The sequence below is a fragment of the Urocampus carinirostris genome, chromosome 4 (assembly GCF_059441175.1).
Source record: "Urocampus carinirostris isolate Australia breed hairy pipefish chromosome 4, RoL_Ucar_1.0, whole genome shotgun sequence".
NCBI classification, from domain to species: domain Eukaryota; kingdom Metazoa; phylum Chordata; class Actinopteri; order Syngnathiformes; family Syngnathidae; genus Urocampus; species Urocampus carinirostris.
Window position 1 is genome coordinate 48346589 of NC_142352.1, and position 15195 is coordinate 48361783.

The 15195-nt window shown below is 39.0% G+C and overlaps 1 protein-coding gene across 5 annotated transcripts in view; it reads left to right on the plus strand.

Moving 5' to 3' along the window:
* ahctf1 (AT-hook containing transcription factor 1) overlaps positions 1–14949 on the plus strand; it is a 32361-nt gene extending 17412 nt beyond the window's left edge. For 4 of the 5 annotated variants that reach the window (XM_088334763.1, XM_088334764.1, XM_088334765.1 and 1 more), the window contains 10 exons: positions 52–357; positions 453–552; positions 2605–2705; positions 2794–3071; positions 3229–4410; positions 4572–4773; positions 6879–7016; positions 7101–7186; positions 9783–9865; positions 14170–14949. In XM_088334763.1, coding sequence (XP_088190889.1) covers positions 52–357; positions 453–552; positions 2605–2705; positions 2794–3071; positions 3229–4410; positions 4572–4773; positions 6879–7016; positions 7101–7186; positions 9783–9865; positions 14170–14368 — 2675 coding nt within the window. In that variant the 3' untranslated portion in view covers positions 14369–14949. Of the gene's footprint in view, positions 1–51; positions 358–452; positions 553–2604; positions 2706–2793; positions 3072–3228; positions 4411–4571; positions 4774–6878; positions 7017–7100; positions 7187–8270; positions 8609–9782; positions 9866–14169 lie in introns of all 5 variants that reach the window. The other variant, XR_015850364.1, reaches the window with a different exon arrangement.
* The last annotated feature ends 246 nt before the right edge of the window (positions 14950–15195 follow it).

Sequence of the window (15195 nt, forward strand, 5' to 3'; positions counted from 1 at the left end):
ATTTGACTCATTGTGTGACAAGGCATCAAACTGTTTTGACATGCTTTTTAGGTGTTGACAGGGGAGACGCTGCTCCCGAGACAGATTCTCAGCCTCAAACATTGTTTACTGAGGAGAATGCAGCCCTATCTGAAGGACTCAAAGCAAATACTGTTTTAGAGCACCAGACGGCAACAGAGTCTCACCCCGTCACAATCACGCTGAATATGAATGCTTGTGAAGATGGTGAAACCACAAAATTCATCCAACGCATGAATGCATACAGAGGCTCTGAAACAACAACATTGAGTGAGCATTCACCAGCTAGTAGAGACACCGAGCACAATCATGTACATGAAAATTTGGAGCAATCAGCAGGCGAGTCTTGGGACTTTTACATCACCCTTTGTGTTTTGCCACTCTTGTGTTTTTAAATATTTTTTTTTTGTGACTGACTTTCCCCCATCCATTAGATCTGACTGAGTTTGTGGAACGGCATTTGTTTGGTAGAGGTCTGTCTCCTCCTCTGACTCGATCTGGCATTCATATCTTATCACAGACAGCTACCAGCAGGTTTGTGTTTTTACTCTAAAATCTGATAGAAGGCAGCGGTTTACGTAATATAAATGACTAACAATGGGGGACATTATAAATGCTGTTGTAAGCAAGAAAATGCAACAATAATCAAACCTTAATGCATCAGTGTTTCAATTCTATGGGCTGCATTTTCAGGATGGTCCATCGGACCCCCGATTTGAAGCAGGATCACATTAAGTGACATCATTCTTTTATCAATACAATAACTATTAGTCAGTTATAGAATAGAATAGAATATACCTTTTATTATCATTGTTACAAAATTGGTTGAACATATTGAGACAACACATTTTACTGTGAAGATAAAAAAAACAAAAAGATAAGATAATTTACTCAATATTTACACAAGAAAGTGTGGGCATGTAGAGGCAGAAGATATTGACATTGGGTGTTTGCATACAGTTTTGGGATCGTATTAGACTGAGCAGAGAGCAACCAACGATTCTCTGGGCTGTGTTGATGACCCTCTGAAGTGTTTTCCTGTCTGCTGCCGTGCATACCCAGCATGCCACACCGTAATGCAGTATGTCAGAACGCTCTCCACTGTGGCTCTGTAGGAGGACACCAGCAGCTGCTGTTTAAGATGATTTTTCCTAAGCACTCTCAGGAAATTGAGTCACTGCTGGGCCTTCCCTACCACTGCTCTGGTGTTTGCAGACCAGGAGAGTTTGTTTTTGTGGTCAGTATGAGGTGGTTTTTCGAACACCACGTTGTCAGTGTCTCCACCTCATCCCTGTACGCCGCCTCGTCCCTTTCAGAGATGAGGCCGACCATGGTAGTATCGTCGGCGTACTTAACAATTGTGTTTGTGTGGTGGGTCGGTGAGCAGTCAGAGGTGTAGAAGGTGAAAAGCAGGGGGCTCAGTACACATCCTTGGGGGGAGCCAGTGCTCAGTGTTAGGGTGGGAGAGACGTGGTTGCAGATTTTCACGGACTGTGGGCGGGTATAGAGGAAGTCTATTATCCAGTGGCAGATGGAGGAAGAGTCTTAGGTGAGAGAGTTTCTCCACCAGGATCTCCGGTGGTATTGGTAATAATGGTATTGAAGGCTGAGCTGAAATCCAGAAAGCATTCTGACGTAGCTCCCCCGTGGTCCAGGTGGCTCAGCACGGTGTGAAGTGCGGTGTTTATGGCGTCGTCAGTGGAGCGGTTTGCCCTGTAGGCTAACTGGTGGGGTCCAGTGTGGGTGGCATGGAGTCCTTGATGTGCTGGGACACCAACCTCTCAAAGCACTCCATGACGACAGGCGTAAGTGCGACAGGCCTGTTGTCGTTGAGGCTTTCCACCGCTGACTTCTTGGGGATGGGAATGGTGGTGGAGGTTTTGAAGCAGGGTGAGATGGTAGCCTGTGACAGGGACTGGTTGAAGATGGTGGTGAAGACCCCAGCCAGCGGATCGGCACAGTCCCTGAGTACCCTCCCTGGTACTCCATCTGGGCCAGCTGCCTTCCTGGGGTTTACAGTTTTCAGCACACGCCTTCATGCTCCTGAAGTGTCAGTATGTTGCTGCTGGTTGTTGGTGGGTGTGGTGTGACTGTTTGTGGCCTTCCAGCTTCAAAGTGGGCAAAGAACTGGTTAAGATCCGCAGCTAGTGAAGCATCAGCCCCAACAGTTGCCAGGTTGTTACCTCTGAAGTTTGTGATGTGTTGTAGACCCTTCCACATCCTCCCCGAGTCATTTCCAGCGAAGAGGTGCTCGATCCTCCTCATGTCGGCTGCCTTTGTATCCTTAATGCCTCTCTTCGGGTCAGCCCTGGCCGTGCTGTAAAGAGCCTTGTCTCCAGACGTGAAGGCGGTGTTGTGGTGTTTGAGAAGGGTGCGCACCCCGCTGGACATCCAGGGTTTTTGGTTGGGGTAGACCGATTTTTTTATATATTGTAACGTTTTCCATACAGTGTCTAATATAGGATAATACAGTGTCAGTTTAACATACAAATCAACGGGAACTATTTAATTTTATGACCGTGGTTGCAACAATTTTCTTTAAAAGAAAGATCCCAATGGAGAAATCTCTCCCATCCTTTGTTTCAGTGAGGTTAAACAGGAAGACTGGGCTGAGTCACCAACGTTACTAACCAGCCACAAATCCACTACCTCTGGGACATCTGAGACTACAAGCACAGACTCTCATTGTGAGAGGACACATTTTTACAGGATTTCTTGTTTTTACTATGTTTAAGTCATACTTACTTACTGTTTTTTGTTTTTTTTCTCCTGCAGCTGTCGTGAGTCTGAATGATAGTGAAGAACTTACAAGCTCTGAATCTGAAAAGGAGGAGCAAGACAATGAAGCAGAGTCCGAGGAAGAGGAACAGTGTAAGGAAGAAGACTCTGGTAGTGAAGTGGAGATAATTGAGGAAATCCAAGGCAATGGGCTTCTACAAGGCCTCCCAGCCAGATCAGCTTTTCTTCATGAAGAGCACAATCACTTCTTGACGACTTTATCTGAACAGGAATCTGCAGAATTTTCGATCATGCCCCCAGATGTTGAGACGAAGGTATTGTACAATTAAAAGTATATATGTGTATGTATATATATATATATATATATATATATATATATATATATATATATATATATATATATATAAAATGTAGGGTAAATGTGACTGTTGTTCTGGAAAATACTCTTATTTGTACCTGCTGTGTTTTCAGATGGTGGGAGAAGAAATGGAAGGTGAGATATTAATGGTGAGACTTGGCGCTGATAGGGAAGCAATGGAAGTGCTTGAGGCTGAGGGTCCGGTCTCGTCCTACATGGAGCTTAAACCTTCAAGCGCTCTCCTTGTTCCTCTCGAGCTTGTGGAGGGCCAACAGGAAATGATCAAGACCATCCCGCACCAACTGCCCGACTTTCAGAAACCTGTTGTAACAGGCAACCAGAACTGTGAAACTCATGGAAACTTCTCTCTTATGCTGGACATAGACGAGGAGCGCGATAGGGAGGAAGATGTGTCTCCCTTGGAGGATTATCCACATTCAGCCGAACCAATGGTAGTAGTCACTGATAAAGTGGTAACTGAACCAGAGGTCCTTCTTCTGGCGCCGGTTGCTATTAACTATGAGGCAGCTACAGAAGAAGAGAGTAAGGAAGTAGAGCCCACGCAAGGCAATAACTTGACCTTTACACAGAATAATTCCACCGAGGCAGAAATTAATGTAAAAGAACTTCAAGAACAAGATTTTGAGCTTGTCGTTTTACCAGACTCTATGCAGGGTGGCAAAAATAAGAATTATGTGACTGGACAAAATGAGGGTCAACTTGGAATTGCAGAGACCAAGAAATGTTCAGAGGACAAGCTTGAAGAAACTATCAACTGTCCCGAAACTGTACATCCTTCGGAGGAAGGTCAGCAACCCATCAACCTGACAAAACTGGAAGAAACTGAAAAAATCCCAATCGAGACAGAAAACATTGATGTAAACGTTAATGAAGATTTCATGTCAACTAATGAACCAGGAGATCAGGTTCTAGAGACCTCAACATCTCGCAGGAGGAAGACTGTTCAGTTCATCCCAACACAAATGACTACACGGGCAAAGAGAACGGGCAAGTTAAGCACTCCTATCCCAGAGGAAGTGGAAAAGAGCACTTCTGTCTCTTCCATGAGCGCTCAGGCAACCACCTCAAGGAGGTCCAAACGTGGGGTATATACCAGCAGAGAGGCGTTGCAAACCACACAGGCAGTTTTCACAGAGGAAGTCACGGAACTTGTAGAGGTTTTTTCACCAGCTGTGAAGCGCAGCGGCGGCCGGAAGACCAGGATCAAACCATCAGAAGAGTTGGAGAGCATCAGCTCAACGAGAGTGACGCGTCAGTCCAAGCGTGTCTCAAAGGTAACCAGTTTCCATGTCATGTTTCACTCAATTTCAGGGTAAATCATGATGTAAATAAAAACCTTGTGTGTATATATATATATATATATATATATATATATAATTTTATAAATAACGACTAACAACATTTGATACAACTTGTCTGTGTCACAAACCTGCAGACGAGCATCAGTGATGGCATGGAGGAGCCGAAATCGGATGGCATTGCAGGCCGTGTGGGCCCCAGGCGGACAATCAAAGACAAAATGTGGGAAGACCCGAAGGAAGACCACTACCTCCTGGCCACACCTTTGGAAGTGGGTTCTGAAACCTCTTTATCAGAGGCTCTCATCAAGAGGCTCCAAAATGAAGAGAAGCAGAAAGGTATGTTTTGGCACAACGATTTAATTGGGAGTTCCTATCACTTAATCAACATCAGGGCAACTTGAGTAAGGCGGCCATACTAGATGGGTGTAAGTATACCTCATTATTGTTGTGATTGACATTCAAAATATGACTATCAAAGCTCTAGATTGTCTGTCCAGGGTTCGTATGGGTGCTTGAAATCCTTGAAAATGCGTGAATTTTATAATATTGTGCTTTCAAGGTCTGGAATATGCTTCAATTTTGGGTGAAGTGCTAGAAAATGCTTGAATTTATTGCCATTTTTCTTTGCAGTATAGACCACGCAATAAAGACATGTAATATATATATAGATATGTATCATATATAATATATATATATATAATATACATATGTATGTAAAGTGTCACCGCATCCAAAAGGACAACCCTATTTAGAAAAGCGCCTTTTTTTGCTAACTCACTGATGAGAGCTGCCTCCCGAACGCCTCATCCAATTTATATATATATATATATATATATATATATATATAATGTATAGATCTTTTTTTTTTTTTTTTTTAATGATAATAAAACATTATGCACCAAATAATTTAGTAATTAGTCTTTTCATATATATTGCAGGGAATCCTGAAAAACTCATTAAATATGAATTTAAAATGTTCCCATATCTACAAAAGAATTGTAAATAGAAAACAATTTTAGCTTTTTACACAATGAACAGAATAAAAGTCGATCAAAGCCTTCTATGCACAACAATAAAATAAAAATTAGAAATAGGAACTTCCGTGTTATAAGTAAATAATGGAATGCAAAAACTATTTACAATTATAGTTGAACCAACACAAATCTTCTGAAAACCATGCAAAAAATATAAATTAAAATACGTGAAACAAAAAGCTTAAAGATCAACTGTCTATTGATAGATTGAATGCACTCTGCTTTGGTGCAATCACTCATTCAGTACTTTTTTGTCTTCCTTATTGAACTCTTTTATTAACTAACGCCTATAATGCCCTTCCGAGTTTGTACACAAGTGTGACCTATCCAAGCTGCGTGTGCGTTGTTGAAGCAAAACAGCAGGATTAATTTCAATTTATACCAGCCTAATGACACAATAAGATCGTAGATCATGGATAGGACCTGCTCAAAATAGCACCAAGTATGTGATAGCAGCAAGATACCGACTTTTTTTAACCATAAAAGTCAACCCAAAAAAAAACAAACTTCTGATCGGCGCCGGATAGCTTCCTTTTGAAGGTACTGGAAAAATTGGCCTTGAAAGTGCTTGAAAAGTGTTGATCTTAGCAATCAAAAAGGTATACAAACCCTGTCTGTCATTGAACGTTCCTGGCTAAGTTACAACGAATGTTTACCTGATGTACAAACAAGACCCGTATGTCCTGTGGTGTAGGGGTTTGGGTTCAAGTAAAGCGATCTCTGGGACTCGTTTCAGCTGGTGAACGAGGCTCTATAGTTGGTGAGGCGTTTTAGTGTGCACGGCCCATACTGAGGGGTCGCATTGCACTAATATTGAACCGATCTTTGCCCTCCACCCACGCGATAAAGGTGCACTCTTTTCAGCCAGGCTTTCAGGGACACTCAGGGAGCTTATTTCGACTGGGAACCTAGGGTTTATGGCGTGCGCACCAAATATTGCCAAAGGGCGCATTGCAAATGAGGTTCTTGCTCTGGCCTCCTCTCAAAAGGTAACCCTGCTTAGAAATAGTCAAAAAACAACACCTTACATATTTCTCTTTCATTTGAACATCCAACAAAATTAGTGTAGACAGCTTATTTCGACTGGGAACCTAGGGTTTATGGCGTGCGCACCAAATATTGCCAAAGGGCGCATTGCAAATGAGGTTCTCGCTCTGGCCTCCTCTCAAAGGGTAACCCTGCTTAGAAATAGTCAAAAAACAACACCTTACATATTTCTCTTTCATTTGAACATCCAACAAAATTAGTGTAGACGTATGAGAACATCGAACCACATCTGGTGGACCCATCGGACATGGCCAATTGTTTACATCTGGGGATGTGTGTAACGTCTTACGCAAACTATCTATGAGGAGGAAATGGGACAGAAGATGGTATTCAAAAATGCATCACTATTGTTATTCCCAGGAATAGTTGTCAGAAAGACGTTAAGAACCAGGAGTTCAACGTCATCTGGGGATGTCTTCATGGGAGATTCTCCCAGGAATGAAAACAGCCGAGAAGAACGTTTGTTGAAATACTTGCCCCAACAAAGAAAGACAAGAGGTGCTCTTAGAATCCATGTCACCATCTTCTGTTCAGAAGCGTCCTGTTCTCCTTGTAATTGTTTGTGGTTCTGGGTGTTCTCAGCCAGCAGGGCAAAGTCTCAAAGCCCCACTGAAGATGTTGCAATGCCTGTCACTCGCAGCACAAGACGACGCGTTCAAAGTGCTAAGGTAAGCATCCATCAATGGAACACACTTGCATACGCCAGTAAAAGTAACAAAGTACCTCATGATTCCGTATGTAGTTGCAAGTTTTATCTGGAAGTATACTGCAAATAATAATTGGTAATATTTATTTGCACTTAATTTTAATATTCTGATGAACTCTTAAGCCAGTCTCCAAGCACCAAATCTTTTGTAAATCTTTTTGCCAAATTATCCTATCATTCTAGTCATCTCATTTTTCTGTTTTAAATCTTTATTACATATTTACCCTTGAGTGCGATTTCTAATCTGTTGTAAACAATGTTTACTATGTTGTTATCAATGACAATTTAATTATTTAATTTGTTGGGGTCAGGAACCTTTCTGACCCACAGAGCCATAAAATAATTTCTTCCTGAGACCGCCACACCATATTTTTTAAAACAAAATTAAATATAACCGTCAAAGCCGCTCCCCAGACAAAAGCTAATTCTTCAGCACATTTTACTTCACTTTGTGACATTTGATTGGTTTGATCAAATCTATGAAATAAGAATAATGCCAGAGCCTGTGTCCCATATCAATATAAATATACCACTTAAAATGTGTTACTCAAGAGTGTATAGGCTCATTTTGACTACCATTTTTGTTCTGAATAATAGTTTCAAAACAAAGTGGAAGCAGAGTTCTTTGGTAAAAAATGTCACAAAAAACTGGAAATGAGGACACCTCAGTGCAGACGGCACTGTGTGAAAAAGAGGCGTGTGCGCCGTGTATAGCTCTGCCCATTCCTATCTCTCACCCATTCAAATTGCTGTAGGTGCTTTGCTAGAATTTGTGGGTGTTTAAAAATTGTGTGACTTTTCATAAAGTGTCTCTCAAACGATCAATACTGGTAGATAATTTAATGAGCTTCTATATAAACGATAATTTGCGAGTTACAGCTATGTGTTGTGACACCTTGACTGTAAACTGTCGTTAAAATTGTGTCCTATATATACTGGACAAAACCCTCCTTGAATTTAGGATTGCCATGGCTTTGCATGTGTTACAATCTGCTCTGCAAGTAACAATGCATTAATTAATTGCGCATGTTCTATTTTATCTCCAGGTCACATGTACTCATAAAAACAGTCATAAATGGCTCGCAAGCCATAGGTTCCCTACCCCTGCCTTAGGGAAGTTCACCTTCTCCGACTGTACCAGTCAGTGCTGTCGCATCACAGCGTGTGCAAAATGACCACTTTACAACACATTGTATTCCCAGGTGGTCTCTCATCCAAGTACTAACCAGGCCTGAGCCCGCTCAGCTTCCTGAGATTGGGCATTTTCAGTGTGGCTGGAAACAGGTCATAAAATAAAAGCAATTCTCATACAAGTTGTGATGTGCTCCTCGGGTCGAATTGCTGAAGCATGTGCTGAGTAGCGTTCATGAGTGGTTCCTGAACGGTGAGCTGATGCGTATGTTGATGATGTAATTGTTGACTTTTGAAGCCCCCGCTAGCTTTGAGTGTAGTTCGAAATATAACTTGCTATCTCGTATCAGTACCATGTGAGCGTTTTTTTTTTCAGAAGCAGGTACAATTTCAAATAAAAAAAGATACCGCCTGAGTTCAAAAATAATAATGAATAAACAATTTATTTTAACTCCTTATTTCACATTTTCACTTGTTGCCAAGTACAGGGTTCGTATGGATGCTTGAAATCCTTGAAAATTCTTGAATTTTAATGTGTTTTCAAGGTCAGAGAAATGCTTGAATTTTAGGTGAAGTGCTTAAATGCTTGAAATCCTTTTCCATTGCCGTTTTTCTTGGCAATCTCACTAGATAGACCACGGTTTCAAATAAATAAATAAATAAAAAATTAAATGCGTAAAACTATGCATTTTTTCAATTAGTTTTTGTAATATATTATCAATAATGATAGTAAAAATGTATGCACCGAATTATTTAGTAGTTGGTAATGTCATATGTTATGCAGGGATCACTATCAAACATGTTTTTGATATCTACATTCAAATATTCACAGATGTACAAAAAAAGTATAAAATACAAAACGATTCACACACTGAACAGATATAAAGTTGAAAAAAATGCAAAACAATCAAATATACATTAAGAAACTCTCTTTAGTGCTGTAAATAAATGATGAAATGCAAAACAATAAAATATTTTCCATTTTAACCAATTTAGACACAGATCTGATGATAAACACGCCAAAAATATGGATTAACATAAGCAAAACAAAAAGCAAAAGATCAGCAGACCGAAAGATTGAATGCATTCGGCTTTGGAGAAATCAACATCATTAAAATGAGTCTAAATGTTGTTGAATTTTCAGCTTTTTATACATGCAGAACTTTCTTCTTCTTCTTTTTTTTTTTTCTTTTTTTTTTTTTTGTCTTCCGTAATGTACTCCAAAATTACCTAACACCACTAGAGCACTTTCCGTATTAGTATGCAAGTTGTACATATCAAAGCTGCGGGTGCATTGTTGAAGTAGAACGGCATAATTCAGGTCAAGATAAAAGCCTTATGGTTATACAAATGTACCATCATGTTCAAATTTTAATTTTATTCTAAAAGTTATTAAATATTTTGACAAATTGTTCCATGCTTTTCAGGAAGAAAATGCTCCAGAAGTGGACCGTTTGGATGAGGCGAAAACACTTTCCAAAGGCAAAACAAGTGTCAAACGAACATCCAAGTATGAATACTCTATTTGCTTGGACTTTGGTCAAAATACAATATATTTTCTTGCAAGAATAATTATGACATTCGTGTACAGCAAGCTTGGGTGTCCTGATGGGCGCTTTGAAATAAAATGTATTATTATCAATTTAAGATCTCTTAATCATCTTCCCCCGCCTAAAGCTCTTGATCAATTTCAAAACTCAACTAAATTTTTTTTAATTTACAAAACTAAATAATAGTTATAAAAAATTGGCAGTGTGCTCTTTAAAGGGATTACGAAATACTTTTTTTTCCCTTTCAATTAAACACGCGTAATGTTCCTCCCCAATGGCAATTGTAGTCATCAGTGAGCGCATAGTGCTCATTTTGGCTTGGAATAATCAGAACTTTGCTTACCATGTCCCTGGGGGACTTCAAACTGTTTGTTCCGAGTTGCATGCTTTGATCATCAAAAGCTGTTTTGGTAAGCTTACTTACCATCTTGTACAGCGCATGCTCCTTTTTTGCATTCACCTCCTTTTAGGTATGTTATTGTCCTTTCCTTTTGTGTTGCCGCCGTGTGTCCTGCAATCAAAATTGTCCAGATAGCTCCTCCATTAGCTTGCGGGCCCCAAAGGCTTCCAGGTTAGCCCCATTTACAGTTGGCTAGCCTGCTGTGGTATTCGTTTTTTTTCCCGGCTGGGTTTGGTTTTGTTGCCACAGTGTTTTTTTTTTTTGTTGTTGTTGGCTCCCGTCTATCCAGGCTACGTACAGCATGTTTATGATGGGCCAGCCTCCCATTTTTCCGTCGATCGGTCTCGGTAAGCCATTTTTTTGCAGCTGCCTAGCCCGCCATGTCCCAGACGGTTTATCCCTTGTTAGCTCTCTTGTGTGTTATTTTTGCCCCATTTTTTTGGTTCTGCTCGCTATTTGCTGTCCCATTGCTACACCCACCTGCGACACAACCTCTTAGCATTCTCCACAAAAACTACCAAAACTTGGCTTAAAATACTCAAAACCACTTTGACTTCTTAACATGTAAACCAATATGGTGACTGGCTTGCTAGGGGGCTGGTTTTCTTCACATGATGTCAGAGCTCAGGAAGTTAAAGACTAGTGTCGACGATTTCTATTATAGCGTCGACTATTGTTGCAGCACTAATTGAAACAGAACTAATTGTGTTAAAAAGTACTGAAGACATGAAAAAAATGCTGAAAAGTATGGAAAAATACTGTAACGTTGTAAAGTATGAAAAACCTGCAGAAGAATGAAACTTAAAAAGCAACTGTCAAACGACCGAAATTACTGCAAAGAGGACCAAAACTACAGTTAGTTTTTTTTTTTAAACTCACTGAATTCGAGATGTTTCCCCGAATGGGAAGTGTGGGAGCCGGCCAATTTTTTGCTAATTTGACAATTTTTTCAGTTCTGTAGCTGTAATTGCATAGGACATATCAAAAGAAGGCTTGACTCCTCATTTTTCATTACAAAAAAGGATGTGTCTAGCTTTTACCATTTTTGTTTAGTAATGAACAGTTGAGATGTGCTAAGTTTCTTGAAAATACTTGTTCACTCTTAGAAAGACGTCTTTTCGTGGAGGGATATATTTTAACTAAAACTTGCCTAACTTTTTTTTTTTTTTTGATTTTGCATTTGTGATACCTCTAATTTCTTAACAATGCTTTCCTTAAAAACAGGACTACTTTGCTTAGAAAATAACAATTGCAACAACACTGAAATCACGCATCAACGAACATTGCTAGAACTGTTAAGTGCCCTATGTTTCTGGTAACGCGATCACACGATTTTGGTTACACTCAATCGCTGTATGAGGAAGCACAGCAACAGGGAAGGAGGAGGGAAATTGGGGCTCCTCGATGTGTGTACAAAAATCTTATCAAAGCCATTTCTGCCATCTAGCGGTTATTTATCATACAGAAATCATTTACAGAGGCTGGATACTTACTGACCAGCAGCACCAAAGCCTTTTAGAATAGTTTTAAAAAATTCAATACAATTTACTTTTGCATTCTGGCACTCGAGCAATGTTTCGGAAAATATATTTGTATGTTATGGCGCTGAATGAGTTAAGAAGGGGGCCACAGACTATCATAACGCGGGCTGTGTTTGAGATCCCCTGCTGTACGTTGTCATATCTGCAGGGTGTTTTAAAGATTGGATATTCTTTAAAGAATAATTTATTAAGTAAAAATATGTGTTTCCTTCTGTATGTATACAGTATGTATTTCCTACGCATGAGTAGACAATTTTACATAAAAAGACAAAAAAATATGGTCATCTGTAGGAAACTGTTACCCAAGATATGCTTTAGCATGTTTGGCAGGTGCTAGATTACCGACTCCACATATTCCGTGTGACTCGACGTATGTCGTGTTTCAGATGCTGCGCATATTTGTGAAAACGTTCACATAATCCACATCCTTTCAAATTTCTCATTCAGATTTGGAAGAATAAATCTTGTGATCTTCAACATCTATACCAATTCAATGCCATAACGTATTGAAACACTCTCAAAAGCATCGCCCCATTACCGAAACGTAAAAATGTGTTGTTGTTTTTTTTCTTTATATTTTATTATTATACTATTATATAGTGATTGGCATTGCTTTTCAGTTAAGTATCAAGCCTCACCAATATATGCTATACATATACAAATATGTATAGCATATATTACCAACTCATCTCAGAGATCATATATTTAGACTTATCATACAAAACAAAAGAAAGAACAGTACATTTTGTTATGTGTAGCTAATGTTTTATCCACATAATATATATAATCACATATGTAAACCCACTTTTCAAAATATTATCAACAAATAAGCTTTTTGGTTGAATCATTTTCATAAACTCCTGTTATGAAAATGATGCATACTATGCTTAAGAATGCCCCTTGTGTAGAGTTAGACATTTTATTATTGTTTTTCTTTTTACTTTATTTTATTTAGTTATTTTCCCATTTGTTTTCTCTGTGCATCTGCAGTACTTTATGTTCCCCAGAAAATTGTTAACTTTGTTTTATGATGAAACTGTCAAATGCTACACTTCCATGTTTATTTAGTTTGTCTAGATGCAATGTTCAATTTAAAAAAGATTTTTAAAAATGTAAACTTTTTTATAAAAACGATCTTGGCACGCTCTGCCGGACGGAATTGTGTGCATTCTTATTTGCATTGACGTACTTAATGGCTCATAAATTAAGTGATACAGCGAATCAATGATCTAATTAGTTGCCAACTCTTTTAATTATCAATTTGAATAGATTATATCGATTGGTTGTTGCAGCCCTAACATTAATGTATATGTTCATGCAATAAAATGTTATTTTGCAAGCAAAGTGCCTTTGTGTTCATGGCAAGCATCATTTAGATATTTGACGTATCACAAATTAAAAAATAAAAGTTTTGCTTAAAATGCATCCTTTCACACAAACCTTTTTTCTCCGAAGTTTTCTTGGAAACAAGTATTTTCAAGAAACTTAACAATGTTCAACTGTTGTTTACTTTACAATGGTAAAATCTAGAAACTTCTTCTTTTGATATGTCCTATGCCCCAATATACAGTGCTGTTCAAATTATTAGCAGTGCAATGTGACTAAATGTAACATTTTTTTGTTGTTACATGCGAAACAAGGTACCGGTAGGTGCAGTAGATTCTTGGAAAACAAACAAGACCAGGCTTTCAGAATACGCATGCTCTGAAGGCTGTGCAACAGGGCAAATAGTTCAATGAGGTGTGTTAAAAAAATAGCAGTGTCTGCTGTACAAACTCAAAACTATTTTGTATTTCCCAAAAAAGGTAGGTTTTACCAAATCAAATATTTAGTTGCATGACCTCAGTTTTTTTTATAACTGATTCACATTTGTGTAGCACAGAATCAACCAACTTCTGGCGTCTTTCAGTTGCTATTTCACTCCATGTATGCTTAACAACATTGCACAATTCTTTTACACTTTTTTGGTTTTGCTTCACAAACAGCATTTTTGATATCACCCCACAAGTTCTCGATTGGATTGAGATCTGGGTATTGGGTCTACTGCACCTACTGGTAACTTGTTTGGCACGTAACAATAAACAAATATACGAAAACCTGAGATTCTGGTTAGTCACGTTTTACTGATATCATTTTGAACAGCACTGTAGCTGCAGAACTAGAATTTCTGAATTCCTTCAAAAATGAGCCAAGATGGCACCGGGCTCTTCCCACTTGAGAGAAATGTCTGGAATTGAAAAGGTTGTTTCCTTTTCGAGTTCTTCCAAAAAATATATAAATATCAATCTCTTTATTGTGTATTTCTTTTTGCCTTCCCTTCTAGATCCAGGGCCGCTTCTGAGCGGCTTCCACTCGTTGAAGCCGATCTGATCTCACCGTTTGCCAGCCCGTCCAATCAGGCCCCGCAAGCCAAGAAGGGTAAAGAAGGGGACGTACGTACATCATCCGGCATGAACTTGCGCCGGAAACGCATCATGGACAACGTTTTTACTAAGCCCGTCACACGGCGAAGGAACCTCTGATTAAAAATTGGCGGTGCCACTTAAAAACGCTGCTACGTTAACGAGGAAAAGTTAGTTTTTCAAGGCTGCGTGCATCCTGCGGCCATTTTGCCATGGTATGAAAACGGCTTTTTGCTTTACCAATGTTCATCTTTATTCACGCATCAGGAAAAAGGTCACTTTGCCGCCATTGAGGATGCTTTTAATCTATTCTCGTTTAAATTTGAATCATCTCTGAACACTGATTTTGAAAAGAACCAACAATTTCTAATACCGTGTAAATATTTTGTCCCTCCAAATACATAAATAAATGCCAGAAAGACTTGTGTTCATTTGGACATTTTATCACATTAAATTAATATCTCATCACACTGCTCGTCTTAAATTTTGATTTGATAGCTTGGGTGCCAAACTGTTTGGACTCATTTCCCTACCCGGAAAAATTGTACAGTTTGCAGAGCAGGAAAAACTAATTTTTGATCTTTTGACTTGAGCATTGTATGGCTGATACATAGGCTATTTTTTGAAGAGTGTGATTGTGGAATGTTATTTTTGGTGACGACTGCTATTTTGTAAATCCATTAAAGAGTGATGAACAATTAGTCGTCTTGTCATTGTGTAATCGTGACTAACTGAAGTTGTTGTGTTATTAGAATAGCTTAACTTTTCTTTCCAAACAGAGCAGGGAATGATCTTGATTACGGAACATTTGAGTAAACAGAACAAAGTGGGGGAGAACGCAGCTTATCTTTATTTCGTCACCTTAAATTTTCAGACCTACTGAGAGTGTGCAAATAGAAAGCAGTTCAATTTTAATGGTAACCATTATCTATTTTAAATGAGTCAAT